This window comes from Macaca fascicularis, chromosome 4, assembly GCF_037993035.2.
Source record: "Macaca fascicularis isolate 582-1 chromosome 4, T2T-MFA8v1.1".
NCBI classification, from domain to species: Eukaryota; Metazoa; Chordata; class Mammalia; order Primates; family Cercopithecidae; genus Macaca; species Macaca fascicularis.
Window position 1 is genome coordinate 95677968 of NC_088378.1, and position 15682 is coordinate 95693649.

Here is a 15682-nt window from a genome sequence, read left to right on the forward strand (position 1 = left end):
AACATTGTGAAACTTAAAGCATTTGTAGTCAGAATTCTCCCCAAATCATACAATTGCCAGTAAATCCTAGAAACAAAAATAGTAATAGTGAGTATTAAGCTGAGCAAAACATACATTATATTTATATAATGAATATATATAAGTGAATATATATATTCACCATTTAAATGAAGTGGTGTGTTTAAATGTACATGTATATATACACACACGCATATATATATGCGTGTGTGTATATATACATGCCAGTTGAATTCCATATATTTTGGCATTATTCATTGTAATAATATTTTTAAAATAATTTTCATTGTAGCTGCATGCCAGAGTGATTTTGCAGACCTGTGTACAAAAGGAGTACAAACGATGGAAGACTTCAAGCCAGAAGAATATCCTTTAACACCAGAAACAATTATGTGTTATGAAAACAAATGGGAAGAACCAGAACATCTTACTTTGGTGAGTTTAGCAGTATTATTATGTACCAAATTCAGTATGAAGTTATTCCTAAAAACACAATATCAAACATTTTAAAATTTCAGTAATGAAGCTAGTACTATGTCTATGTGAATATGCAACTAGCCTTTTTGAACGGAAAGAGGTATTGTGTATTTTATAAAATTCTTTTGGCTTGACTCTTTTAGTTTACATCACATATTTCAGGTGCTTCAGAATGATGTATTGTGCCTCCTGGGTTGGGGGCAGAAGAGAAGAATTTGCCTTCTAAGTTTCTCTTATGTACCGAGATAGTCTTGGAAAACCCTCAGTACTTTTATGTTTAGTAGCAAGTAATAGTAGTTTTCAAATGATTTCTTAGAATTTGACTAGGTTTAATTTTATTTTTGGTCTCCTATATAGGAGAATTTTTCATGGTAACTGACTGAATAATGAACAAAGTAATTGCAATGGAATCTGATCTTATCCTGGTCAAATTAGAGTGGAATTCAGGGGGTCTCTGTTGGACTTTCATTTAAAAGGACCTCCATTCTGAATCACTGGAAAGTCTCTTTCTCTAAGAGAGTTTCATCTTTAATGTTTACAGCTTAAACTCCAAAGAAAACAACATATCGGCAACCTAGCATATTTCATACAATGGTATATGTTTATACCTTATAAGTTTCCCAGGGACCCTGAGCTCTCTTCTTGAGGTATAAAACAGAAAGGATGGACTGATTTGATTTCTCTGTATATTCTAGCTTGTTTATTTATTTTTGCTTGATAATTCATACAAGTTAGTTGTATCTGCTAAGTGTGTTTCTGTATTTGTACTGTCATTGAAACTAGTCATGTTGATTTGTCTTTTTGAGATCACAAAGTGAGGAATGACAAAGTAATTATTAACTTTAAAAGGACTAAAAAAATTGGTCTTTTTATAGTATACATTCAACAGAAGGAATAGAAACCTGGAATAGTGAAAAGAGTGTAAGAGTATGAGAGCCTTGGAGTTAGCTCTCATTCTAGTTAAATTCTAACATTTTAATTGTGTGACTTCTTGGAGCCTCAGTTTTCTCATCTGTAAAATTAAGGTGGATTACTTTTCAGGGTTGTGACAATGAGTAATCATGCAATTTTTTTTATTTTTTATTTTTTCTTTCTTTTTTAGTCACATGAAATTGGAAATAATCATGATGTTTATAAAGCTCTTTAGACTGAACCTGCCACTCTGCCACTGTAAAGGGCCTCACCAAATGGTAGCTTAGAGTACAAGCTAAGTTGCTATTGGAAAAAGAATAGAGTGGCTCAAGTGAGAGAAAAATTTCTCTCTCTTGTAATAGACTGAAGTCGGTTGGTAGTTGACAGTTGGTAGACAGCTTCGTTTCATGGTAGTCATCCCCTGTCTTGTTGATCTTCCGTTTTGAAGAGTGTAGCCCTCTTGTGTGTGGTTGGAACTGGCTTACCACCCCTGTGGGAAAGGGCAACGAGGAAATGGAGGGCAAGCAGCATTTGGTTTTATAAATGTGATCTGAAATTGCACATGTACTTCCACTCCCCTTCCATTAGTCCTTTCTAGCTGCAAGGGAGGGTAGCAAGTGTAGTCTCCAGCTAAGCAGCTATATGTCCTGCCAAAACTCACAGGATTCTGTTGCTAAAAGGAAGAAGATGAAAATGGATACTAGACAAGTCTTTACTAATAATAGATATTTCACTTTTATTAAGAAAAATCACACCATAGGAAACAAGGAATTTTAAGTTTATAACATTTTTATTTGATTTGAATATTATAAAATATATTAATTGGAGGCTTGGACATAGTATTGTCACTGCTCATGTTACAGTTCAACAGCATCTTAGTTGATTCGCATGGTTGGCAAATAGCCATTACTGGTTAACTGAATTAATCAGATTTTTGGTGAAAATGCACAAAGCAAGGATCCTTCTAAAACTTGTCTCTTCAGAACTTTATGCACCATTTTGGCTTTACTTCAGTTATACTGGTTCTAATACGTCTTATAAATGCTTCTTTACAATTTTAATAGAAATAATCCTGTGTGGTTTTGAAGCATTTTTCAAGGAGTGGTAACTTGTGATTTACTGATTTATTAATTGAAAATCTGCATTAAGTTTTAACTTAGTTGGTAATCATGTTTAATGCATAAATCTGTATTGTTTAGTTCCCCCCCTTTTCTATAATTTGTGAACTTGCATTTTTTTTTTTAAACGTATAATAGGACTTGCAGTCTCAGAAGCAAGATGGGCATGGAGAAGCAGGGATTCTAAACCCAATTGTGGAAAGAGAGGAAAATTTTGTTAAAGGTGAAGAACTCCATGTCGTAAAACAGGAGGTTGAAAAGCTGGAGGATGGTAAGAAAAAGAATTTGTTTAAGCATGTGACAAGTCAGCATTCCTTGGGAAAGAAAGAGTGAGCGTCCTCTAATATCTTCCAACTTAAGTGTGAATTGGTTAGGTAGAACAAAGAAAGGTGGATACAGTGGTAGGGGATGGCTTATCAGGAGCTGTACACATTTGAATAATGTTATTAAGGAAAGAAAAAAATGGAACACTCCAAGTCATTTGCTATTTAGGGTTAGGGAATAAGGACGAGTTGCATTCAGAAAATTCTGATGAAGTAGAATTCAGATGCCATTTACTAAAGTTACTATACTTGTAGTGTTCTTACATATTTTAATATTTTTAATTTTTTCATTTGGAAGTAGTTTCAAAGTTAAAGTTGCGAGAGTAGCTAAAGAACTATTTGTGAGTGAGTTGTGTATCTCATGCCCATACCTTTAAATACTTCTATGTATATTTCCCCAAACTAGGACATTATCTTAGACCATATTCCAATGTAGTTTTCAACTTCAGGAAATTTAATTTTGACGCAACACATTAATCTATCATTCATATTATTTTGTCAGTTGATACAATATTGTTCTTGATAGCATTTTCTTCCTTCTGTTACAAGATCATGAATTGCATTTAGTTTTCATATCTCTTCAGTCTTCTTTAATCTGGAGATTTTTGTTACACACACACACACATATATATATGTACAGAGAGGGAAAAAGAGAATGTGTGTGAGAGATTAATATTTTTGATGAATATAGACCCATTTTTAAAAACAGAATGTTCTTCATTTTGGGTTTGTCTGAAGTTTTCTCTTAATTAGATTCAAGTCAATGCATCTTCTGTCAGAATATCACATAAGTCATATCTCAGGATATGACATCCAAAGGTTTCATTTATTTTTAAGTGTAGAGTCTTTACTCCATCTATCCATCCATCCCCACCATACAGCATTATGTTAGTTGTAAAAAATAGGCAAAGAACCTTTCTTCTCTACCAGTATCTTGAAGAACAAATTTTTTTTATAAATGAGAATCTTAAATGCAATGCATATTAAATATATTATTCTCTGTTCCCAGAATATCAAGTAAAAATGAAATTTATGATATCTTTTCTCACTTGACTTATTATACCCAAATTAAATATGGTTGTTTTATAAAACTTGATAGTTTTCCTGTTTAAAAATACTGACTGTTACAAAATCCCATTAAAAAAAATTTGATTTCATACAGAATGGGAAAGAGAAGAACTTGATAAAAAGCAAAAAGAAAAGACATATTTACTGGAAAGAGAAGAAAAGCCAGAGTGGGAAGCTGGAAAGTACCAACTAGAAATATATCAAATTCAGAATATGGATAAATTGCAAAGAGAGGAAGAAGAAAGACTGAAGAGAGAAATGCTACTTGCTAAACTGAATGAAATTGACAGAGAACTCCAAGATTCTCGAAATCTAAAATACCCTGTTTTGCCATTGTTACCTGATTTTGAGTCAAAACTACACTCCCCAGAGAGAAGCCCCAAAACATACAGGTTGTCTGAATCCTCAGAGAGGTTATTTAATGGGCATCATTTGCAAGACATCGATTTCTCACCTCCAAAACAAGAAGGTCAAAATTCAGGAAATGTTAGAAGTCCAGCCTCCCCTAATGAGTTTGCATTTGGTAGCTATGTGCCTTCATTTGCAAAAACATCAGAGAGGTCAAATCCATTTAGTCAAAAAAGTAGTTTTTTGGATTTCCAAAGAAACAGTATGGAAAAACTTAGTAAAGATGGTGTAGATTTAATTACAAGAAAAGAGAAAAAAGCTAATTTGATGGAACAGTTATTTGGTGCCAGTGGTAGCAGCACCATTTCCTCCAAAAGCAGTGACCCAAATTCTGTGGCTTCCGGTAAAGGAGACATTGACCCTATAAATTTTCTCCCTGGGGATAAAGGCAGCAGAGATCGAGAACATGATGAAGATGAAGACTTTTTCCTCAATGAAGGAAGAAGTTTTAATCCAAATAGACACCGATTAAAACATGCAGATGATAAACCAGCAGTAAAAGCAGTTGATTCTGTAGAAGATGAAATTGAAGAAGTAGCACTGAGATGACTGACTGGAGTATACATTTTTCCTAATTGTAAATATTGAAATATTTTAATACAGTGTTTATTATAAACATTTACACTTTTTAATGCTACAACGTCCTTATTAAGGAATGATTTTTAGTAGCTAAATACAATGCAGTTAAAAAGAAGTAGATCATACATACACCACATAGATAGTTTGCCAAGAATGAAGGAGGCTTTTTTGAATGAAACCAAAAATAAAAATGTATCTTGAAAAATGAAATAGATTTTAACTCTTCAACCAGTGCTATGGCAAGTTTAACTGCACTGGAGGTGGTATTCCTTTTCTACTTTTATCCCTATTTATGTATTTTTGATCATATTCTCATTGAGCTAAATACAGTCTTCCCACTAATTGTTGAATGAAAATTAAGGGTGAAAGTCTGTGTTGGGAAGTGTAGCTCCAGATGGTGGAGAACGAGTGCTTCTTAGGAGCCCTTCCCTTTATGGATAGGGCCAGGGGTCCCTATCTTACATGGCAATGCTGAGCTACTCTTGAATGATAGCAGTCACAACACTGGGATTTCCCATTCCTCTGAAAGTACGCACAGCTAAACACTACTCATTTCCCAATTTCAGTATTTACTGAAATCACTTACCTACAATTCTGTTAGAATATTACATTGAGTTCAGAAGACATTTCTCTGTTTGCAAGGACAGTTGCTGTCTGTCATAGCCCCCAGAAGCTTGGATACAGTGTAATTCCTCTCCTTGTTCTCCTACATTCTTTGTATCTCAGTGACTGGGTGTAAGATTTCATGCCAGATGCAAGGAATAGTAGAAATACATACCAACTACAAAGAATAGAAGAAACTTTATCCCAATATATTACAGAAAGATCTTCAGTTCAATTATGTTTCCAGAGTAATGTAATTTGGAAATGTTAATGCTTTTAAGATTTGAACTTGTCCTCAAACCAAGGAGACAACAATAGTGTAATACTATTGGACTTACAGGACTAGTTTTAAAGTAACTTTGTAGAGAAGATTTTTAGACATAGGACTTCTGCCTTGCTGACTAGAGTGGATAGTTTTCTGTTTAAACGCATTGGTCTTTTGGCTGTTTGTAATTCACTTTGGCTTATAGAGAAGTTGATGAGCTTGGATCATGCTGGGTATGATTGGTCTTTAAAAAGCAGTAATATACCACCAACCAAGGAGAAAACACTGTTAAAATGAAGAGTGGTGGAAATAGTGTGTTGGGAAGAATAAAAAATTTAGATTGGCACTTATTCTAAAGTCAGCTGTTTTTTTCAAGAATTTACTAGCGTTTGCTCGTAGTATGATTTCTGATGCCAGACATACATACTGATGAGGGGAAGGCATTACTGTGTTAATTCTGAGTTCTTATAAATGCATATTATTGAATTTCGTTGCATGACTATTTATGAAGACTTACCTGGTTAGGTCTCCAATTAATAGATGTACCACCTATCATCTTCTAAATTGTGTTCCTTTCATTTATTGGGAACAGAATATCTCAAAAGTGCTATACTATATTAAAAAGTTTTCTTAATAGATTTGTACATCTGATATGTGTAACCACTTACTATAATATGTTGCAAATCATTCTAATATATGTAAAACAATATTATTTGTAATGCAGTTCTTGGTAAAATATTATGTAATGTTAATTTTGTTCCTAGCTGCTAATTTTTCTGCCAAAAGTATTCTAATTTTTAGTTTGTTTTAAAGGCTTTTAAAACTTTTTAGCTAAGTTTTTTATTCAGGTCATTTAACCTAATTTTTTGCTTTTTTTCTACCTGATGATCTCTTTAACCAGATGCAAGAAGACAGAATTATTAAAATTAAACCTAAAGTTAAGTTATAGATGTAAAGGCATTATGATATTAAGCATTAAAATTGGAAATTAAAATGTACAAAACAGGGTTTTCTTTATGAACAAACCTTAGAGGGTAAATTGTTTTTTTCTAAATGTCATTAAATTTATTTGTACTCAGAACTCTTACTAATAAAAATTAAAAATGTACTATGACTCTTTATTTGAGTGATATCTGAAGTTACTTAGAAAATATGTAATGGAAACAGGACCTGCAGGGTTAATTTTTGTTTCATTATACACCTTTTTTTATGTTCAGTATTTTTAGTTGAAGTAGATGAATCTGCTCTAGATCAGGTTAGACAGTATGCTAGTCTTATCAGATAATTATAGTTTTAATTAATCCTTTCACCGTTAATGGCTATCATAATGGCATATATTGCTCATATTTTTTTTTACAAAAGGTGAGGGTAAAGAGGATTAAATTGAATTGTGAAATAAACACAAATTCATTCCATGGCTGACTTGCAATTTTTCTGATCATCCTCTTCCGCCTCATTTTCCAAGATACTCGACTTCTGGTATCCCTGACTAATTGTTAGTTGGATAGAGCATGTAAATCTCCCTGATGAAAATGGGAAGGGAAATTTGTATTATGGGATAGTATGGATTTTTTTAGAATTAAAGAAGTTACCATAAATTGTGACGAATCTGCCTTAAAAAGTTTTTCCCCTTCTACACAAAACTTTCCTCTTTTATGTTAAAGTCTCCTTTTATATCACTTGAAATTGCTCTCCTTTTATTTAGGAGTTTTTTGTTTGTTTGTTTTTTGGGTTTTTTTTTTTTTTTTTTTTTTTTTTTTTTTGAGACAGTCTCACTCTGTCGCCCAGGCTGGAGTGCAGTGGCACAATCTTGGCTCACTACAACCTCTGCCTCCCAGGTTCAAGCGAGTCTATTTAGGGGTATTTTAAAAAATTAACCACTAGTGCTTCCTGGATGCCCTAGACTGTGTCAGATGGCAGGAGAGCGTAGAGAGTAAACCAGACAGGCCCCTGTCTTCACAAAGTGGATGAAGGGCACAGTGAGCCAGACTGCACGAGTTTCCATCCCTGCTCTCCCACTGTTCCCTGTGTGTCCTTGGACTACAGCTTGCTCAGTTGTTACTGGTCTTTAATTGTACTACTTATGGTGGTTATGAGTAAATGAAATACTTAGGTTTATGCTTGGCAGGTGCCTGGCACATTATAAGCACTCAGTAAATATTAGCTGTTATTACCATGACTTACTATGAGTTTCTTGTAGGGAAAAAAAAATGAACAAATAGAATACAGGTATGAATGTGTAATACATTAATGCTATACTCTGAATAGACATAAGCAGAAAAAGCTTTTAAACCTCCAAATTATCATAAAACTTCTGTACTAAATATATTATGTCTTTTTTATCTGCACTTAAAACTCTCTTTCCTTTATTCAGTATTAAATTTGGGAGGGGAACAACACACACTGGGGCCTGTTGAGGGGTCAGGGATGAGGGGAGGGAGCTTAGAGGATAAGTCAGCAGGTGCAGCAAACCACCATGACACACATACCTATGTAACAAACCTACACATTCTCTACATGTATCCTGGAACTTAAAGTAAAAATAAATAAATAAAAATAATAAAAAAATTTGCAGTAAGATTGATGAGTTTCTTTCCTAACCCACAGAAGAGTGAAAAAACTAAACTTTGAAAGGATTTTCTAAAGACAGGTTCAGTGACATAAGGAGAGGTGAGAGTTAACAGCTTCACAGCAAACAAAATCCAGAAACTTTCAAACCCACAGAACTTTTGGGTTGCATAAATTCATACCTCAGCTGTCCCTTAATCTCTGTGCATATCCTTGGATAAGTTACAAAACCTCTCTGCACCTTTGTTTTCTTCTTTATAAAACAGGGCTAATTAGAGTGCCTACCTCATAGTAATCTAACCTAATTAACTCGAAATTAATACAGGAAAAACTGCTTAGAACTAGAAGCACTTGAACGTTAGCTGCTATTGTTGTTTTGGAAAGACAGTAATTGCGGAGAGCAATTATTTTTGCTGAATGCCAGCCATGGCAGTTGGCGTTTTTTATGTGCTTTATTCCTCACAAAGTTTTTCCAAATAAGTACTGTTAGTCCCATTTTCAGTTACAGCTAATAGATTGTGATATATGTTATAGGTTGCCCATGAGATTACACAGGTAGTAGATTACATTCAGTAGCCTCAATATGAGAACTCTAAAGAAATATTTTAGAAAGAGTTTTGTTTTAGTACTTTTTATTTTTATTTTTATTTTTTTTTGAGATGAAGTCTCACTCTTGTCCCCCAGGCTGGCATGCGATGGCACAATCTCGGCTCGCTGCAACCTCCACCTCCCAGGTTCAAGCGATTCTCCTGCCTCAGCCTCCTGAGTAGCTGGGATCACAGGCACCTGCCACCATACTCAGCTAATTTATTTTGTATTTTTAGTAGAGACAGGGTTTCACCATGTTGGCCAGTCTGGTCTCCATCTCCTGACCTCAGGTGATCCGCCCACCTCAGCCTCCTAAAGTGCTGGAATTACAGGTGTGAGCCACCACACCCGGCCTAGTACTCTTTAAGTGGTGACAGAAACCCAAATCAAACTAGCTTAAGCAAAATAAGGAAATTACTTTTGTCTCAAATCCAGAAAGCTTAATAAAGTGTGGTTGGATCTCTAGGTTCGAATAATAGTACTTACTCTGTCCACTGCTTGGTCTCATTTTCAGAGAAACTTTACATTTGATAATGTTTCAGTTGTTACAGTTGGTAGCCTTGAACCCACATCATTCCTTCATCTGGCATGCCCCTTTTCCCACCCCCCACAAAAAGAAAGTCTAGTCTGGCAGAAGTCTGTTTGGCCCGAGGAATGCTGTGTGCCCGGCATTAAGGTTGGTGGTCTTGTGCAGGGAAAGGATGGATCCCTACTCTTACCCACTTCATGAAATGAACAGGATTTTTGTGGAATGGAGGAGGCATGGTTCCCCTGATGAAGGAATTTTTGACATAAAATATTCTTTTTTTAATTAAAAATTTTAATCAAAAAATAATATGAAATAAAAATAATAGGGAATAAACATTAAAAGTTAGTTACTTGTTCAGCACTCCTTATTCTACCAGGAATGAGGCATTTTTCTAACAAGATATGATGGGGTTGCACTGTGAAGTTTATTGATTATTAAAGGGTGAATGATGTATCAGCAGGAGGTAAGATGGATATGATATCTACATTTTAGAATTCATAGAAAAGACTTAGAGACCCAAATATGTATTTTCCATACTAAATGCTACATTTTTGAAATACATATTTATATATAAGCGATTATATTCTATCTACCTCAATCTAAGACAAAATAAAAATTAGAACTCAGCAATCAGAGTAGAATAGTAAAAACACTGACTTTGGAGTCAGAAGTTGGGTTGGAGTGCTTGCCATTTGCTAATTACAACTTTTGTCAAATAATTAACTTTTCTTAACATCTTCCAGAAGTGAAATAGAGGTGATCCTATCTTACAAGGTTATTGTGAAGATTAAATGACGTCGTGTATTTTTTTTTTTTTTTTTTTTTTTGAGACGGAGTCTCGCTCTGTTGCCCAGGCTGGAGTGCAGTGGCCGGATCTCAGCTCACTGCAAGCTCCGCCTCCCGAGTTCACGCCATTCTCCTGCCTCAGCCTCCCGAGTAGCTGGGACTACAGGCGCCCGCCACCTCGCCCGGCTATTTTTCCGTATTTTTTATTAGAGACGGGGTTTCACCATGTTAGCCAGGATGGTCTCGATCTGCTAACCTCGTGATCCACCCGTCTCAGCCTCCCAAAATGCTGGGATTACAGGCTTGAGCCACCGCGCCCGGCTGACATCGTGTATTTTTGAGAGAAGAGAATAAGTAACATGATGAAGCATGTCAGTAGAGGGAGAGCATTATCTATTTAAGCATTAACTTCTGTATCAACACCCAAAACTTTTTTTAAAAACAACAGAAGCTTGTCAGTATGGAATCTTAAAAACTGCACTTGGTATCTTACCTCATAATCTGCTGTCTTTGATCGAAGTGGGACTCTTCTTTACAGACCCATACAGAGGTATTCCATAGAGATGCTTTGATGCTTTTGTGGACAAGCAGCCTGTGGCAGATGCAGTTTTACACACATAGTTTTACTTCACCAGCGATTTCCATGGAGGGTAATAGATACAAATCAGGAGCCCAGACTGTGGTCTGAAGACAGAGCATTAGAATTCAGGCTGGTCTCCCTGCCAGTAGAACTACAGGGATTCCTTAACTACCATGGCCAAAGGTGACTGTCTTTCTTCTCTCTTTAACTGACCTGAATACCAACTTTCACATTTCTGGTTCCAGTTGGTACTGATCCTGGTTATGTATACTTTTTGTGCAGTCTATAATAGGACATTATAGATGTCAGATTTTTTTTTTTTTTTTACCTTGATATAAGGAACCCAAGAGTTTTTTATATAGGCAATCGCTGCTACTGAAAACTACACCTAGAAAAAAAGGTTTATTTAAGGCTTTGTTTTGTTCTATAAGAACTTCCCCCCGAGTCTTAAATTTAGCCTCAATATTTGCTCCTAATCTCTGTGATACCTGTAATATTTACTCTCCTAAGTACTTACAGTGGAACTCCAACTAATCACGACAAACCTGCATACTCTTCATCTAAAATAATTTTCAGTAGAAAAATAGGATCAGTACAAACAAAGAACATAGGCCAGGAAAATCTGTTAGTGTTAATACTTTACACATTATGACCAGGGTCTAGAATATAGAAAAATGGGACCCGTATTTCTGAAGTCTAGTTTTATAATGAATATCATGCACTCCTTTATCCTAAGGCAGAAAATTGTGGTGTTTCCCTGGACGGGAGCTAATGTTTTCCTCTTGAAGAACAGATTCAACATCATTTAAATAAATTTACTTTATACTTTTGGCAATAGCTCTCAAAGTATGACCTCCAGAGCTGCAGCAATGTCCTCTGGGAACTTGGTAGAAATGTCAGTTCTTGCCAGGTGCGGTGGCTCACGTCTGCAATCCCAGCACTTTGGGAGGCCAAGGCGGTTGGATCACCTGAGATCAGGAGTTCGCAACTAGCCTGGCCAATATGGTGAAACCCCATCTCTACTAAAATTAGTAGTGGCGTGGCGACGGGCGCCTATAATCCCAGCTACTCGGGAGGCTGAGACAGGAGAATCACTTGAACCCAGGAGGTGGAGGCTACAGCGAGCCAAGATCGCTGCCATTGCTCTCCAGCCTAGGCCACAAGAGCAAAACTCTGTCTCAAAAAAGGAAAAAATAAAGAAAATAAATGTCATTTCTCTGGCTATGTTCCAGACCTACTATATAAGAAACTCTGTGGGTAGGGGCCAGCAATCAGTATTTGAACAAGCCCCCTAGGTGATCCTGATGCAGCTCATTTGAGAACCACTATTCTAAAGTACTACTCGTTGGGGTGAGTAGGTGTTCCTTTATGTACAGAAATGGCTACCCTGGAAGGTTCTTCTATATTTAAATCTAGCACTTAGGGCTTGTGATCACAATGAGCAGGTGCAGTATATGGACTCATCTTTGCCTCCTCACACTGCACACTGTCTAGACTGGAGAGAAGCCACTGTCTTTTTTATTTTGTGACTGAACCAGATGTGATCTGTAACTGTCTGTTCTGCGTGGTTAACATGTCAGAAAATTTGAACTAGTCACGAAGGAGGAATTCTATTGGAACAATGAGCACCAAACAGATTGGGTAGTTCATGTAGCATTCCTCCATTATAACCTATGATTCCCAAACTTTCAGAAAAAGCTTCAAAACATTATTCTTATAGCATTCCCTCAAGAAGAGCAAATCAATGTGATTTAAATTTGACGTTCTTTGTGAACATTCATTTTTTAATGCAACAAGTTTAAGTGTTCAGGTTTTTGAAAGTTTGAGAAAAGTATGTGTGAGTGTGTGTGTGTACTTCATGGTCCAGTCAAGTAGTTTCTATGCTTGAGCTTTAAAAAATATTAAAATTATCTAAATTAAATTAGCCAATATACAGGGAGTATTTCAAAAAAAGAAAAATGAAACAGAATTAAGTATTCCTGCTTCTCATGTATCCATTCCTCAGTGTATGTGAAGACAAAGGTATATAAACAAAAATTCCTACATACATCTAGAGGAAGTGTTTATTTACTAACACAGTCAATCATGTTTAGATTTTGTTTGCTATATAAAGTCTTCATATGTCTTTCTTTGGCTTTTTAAATTTTTTTTGTCTTACAAAAACAAAACCCACCTCGTCTAGAACAGACCTGTTTCTGTGTAATGTGTTTATATGGTGCCAAGTACCAGGCCATATAAAATATTGATATTGATGATGGAGTGGGGGAGGGCTAGGGATGAAAATACATCTATTTCCAAATGTAGAAGAGAGAAGCATATTTCTCCAAGGCTCAGGTGCCATAAAATGCATCTCCACTAGGAAATGTACAGTCTGACAGGCCAGTGAAAATATAGTGGCATTGCAAGTTTTGAATGTATCCGTAAAAGTGTGATTACCCCAGTGTAATTTTGGCTCTGGGACTAGCAATCTCTTAGAGTAATGAATATATTGGTTTTGACACCCCCACTGGAGTCGTAACTTCATCAATTTCCTTGTTACTCTGTTTATTGATAAACATGCTCCAGAGTAAAGAGTTCTCATTTAGTTATGAAATTTTTCTCTTCGTACCCTTCACCAGTATTTCTCATTTTCAGCTGTAGCTTAATTTCTGTTTCTAAGTGTCTTTTTGATTAACTGCAAAGTTTGATGGAGTCCAGCAGCATTAATTAAATCAGTGTACATTGTCAGTTAGGTATTTTTTCCTAGCTGCTGAGAGGTTGCTAGGATATTCTCTTAAAGATACAACTCTCTTGATTAACTGCAAGACCCAGATTGCCCAAATAACATTTTTATTAATTCATAAAAATACAGGTGAGGATTGCATTTAAATTTGTAGCAAGGTAAATGCTATATATCTCCGGATGCTTTTAGTATTGCAGAAATGTGTTTAGGTATACTTATAAACAATGTGTTTTGAATAACAATCAGGAGATGGAGAATTAGTCATTTTTATTTTAGGGAGAGTATTTCTTTGTGTTGCTCAATGTATATGAATTTGAAGCTGAAAAAGTTCTGAATTTTATGTCACCATTGGCAAATACATCTCAATTGTATCTATAGCTCTGCAGAAATCCTATTGTGATTATCATGATTATTATTTATTGGTATAATTGATTTCAAAATTTTATATAAATTGGAACCATTGTCCCTGGTTGATTTAGTAAAATAAAATCAAGAAGCGTATGAAGAAAAAGAGACATTCACCTATAATAGTTTGATGTGATATGGGTAGTTGTTTCAGAGGTTAAGGACTAGCAAATGGCTTTATCTGGGTGACATTTTTTCTAGCAATTGTTTTATGGCTAAAAAGTATGAAAATAACTATGCCTGATTCTACTGCCCATCTTGCAGTTGTACATTCATTCATTCATTATTAAGCATTTATGGAGCTCCTATTATATAATGCAATTTACTAGAAATCATAAGAGGATTTTTAGATGGCAATATGACATGAGATTTTCATTTTGAAACAGGCACTTCTATACTGATGTGGAAGATTAAACAGTTTAGGAATTGCAGATAAGAAATAATGAAAAAGTCAGTGGACATATACTATATAGAAGAATGATGGAGTTATTTATGAGAGAGAATTGATACCACTTGGTAATCAATTGAATGTGGGAGAGAGGGAGAGAAGAAGCCCCCAGTAACTGAGGAGATGACAGGGACACTAACTGAAATGGAAACTACAAGAAAAACAGATTTTGAACGTAGGAGTTGATGAGTAGCTCCGTTTTAAACATGTTGAATTTGTTGTGGGATATCCATGGACATGCCTAGCAAACAGAAAGATCTACACCAAAGATCTTAATCATACATATGTGGAATTTTTAGCCATGTGTGTGCACAAGGTTACCCAGTGTGTAAAAAGCATGAATACAAACAATAATAACAAAGAAATGATCATGTCAAACAGCTTCAACTTTGGAAATGGTTTTCCTAAAGCTCATTTCTCCCTGTTAATTCTGAGTTTCATAAATATCTGAATTGTACAGTTCATTAAGTTCCTGGCCCTTCGTCATTCTCCTCTCTCTGCAAATCCTTCAAGATAAAAAATGTTTTCTTTAACAGGGGAGGCAATCAGTTTTTAAACATTTTTAGGAAAATGAGGAATTTTTTTATTCTCAAAAGGCTTTGATCCTTGTTTGCCTCTGCCAAACTTGCCAAAGGGTATTAAAGACATTTTAAATTGTTTTTTCTATTTGTGCAAAAGAGACAAGCTGATAGAAGAAATAGACAATACAGATAAACAAAAGAACAAAAAACTAACCTAAAGTTCAACCAACTCATCCAAATGCCATTTTTGGTGTGTGTTTGTGTCTGTGTATGTATGTGTACACTTCTGGACTTTGTATCTTGTTCTAATTAGCCTCCTTTTTCTTGTCAGCACCACATATCTTACGTTCTTTTTAAAAATCAAACGTATGTTCTTTTTAAAAATCAAACATTTTGGCTAGGTAATACACTCCATGATTCAGAAATCAAAATGATATGAAAAGGTATACAATACATTCTTGTTCCTTTTCCTGTCCTTAATCTAACTAGTTACAAATGTACATAAATATAAAAAAAAAAAAAACTATTTTCTTTGGTTTCTTGAGAACCAGTGACATTTCCAAAATTTGTGCAAATACAATATGAATTATGATTCTTTCCATCTTGTAAATATGGCATATTTTATATACTCTTGTGTACATTGATTTATTTTTTATTCATTATATTTCTTATTGTGATGGTTAGTCTATATGCCAACTTGACTAGCTGTAGTACCCAGTTATTTAATCAAGCCCTAGTGCAGAGGAGAATGCCTTGTGAAGATG

The 15682-nt window shown here is 35.2% G+C and overlaps 1 protein-coding gene across 4 annotated transcripts in view; it reads left to right on the forward strand.

The window, feature by feature from the left end:
• The window catches only part of LCA5 (lebercilin LCA5), a 53071-nt gene extending 46196 nt beyond the window's left edge, over positions 1-6875 (forward strand). For all 4 annotated transcript variants that reach the window (XM_045390267.3, XM_005552500.4, XM_045390268.3 and 1 more), the window contains 3 exons: positions 311-453; positions 2664-2796; positions 4011-6875. In XM_045390267.3, coding sequence (XP_045246202.2) covers positions 311-453; positions 2664-2796; positions 4011-4873 — 1139 coding nt within the window. In that variant the 3' untranslated portion in view covers positions 4874-6875. The remainder of the gene's footprint in view (positions 1-310; positions 454-2663; positions 2797-4010) is intronic.
• Positions 6876-15682: the final 8807 nt, after the last annotated feature.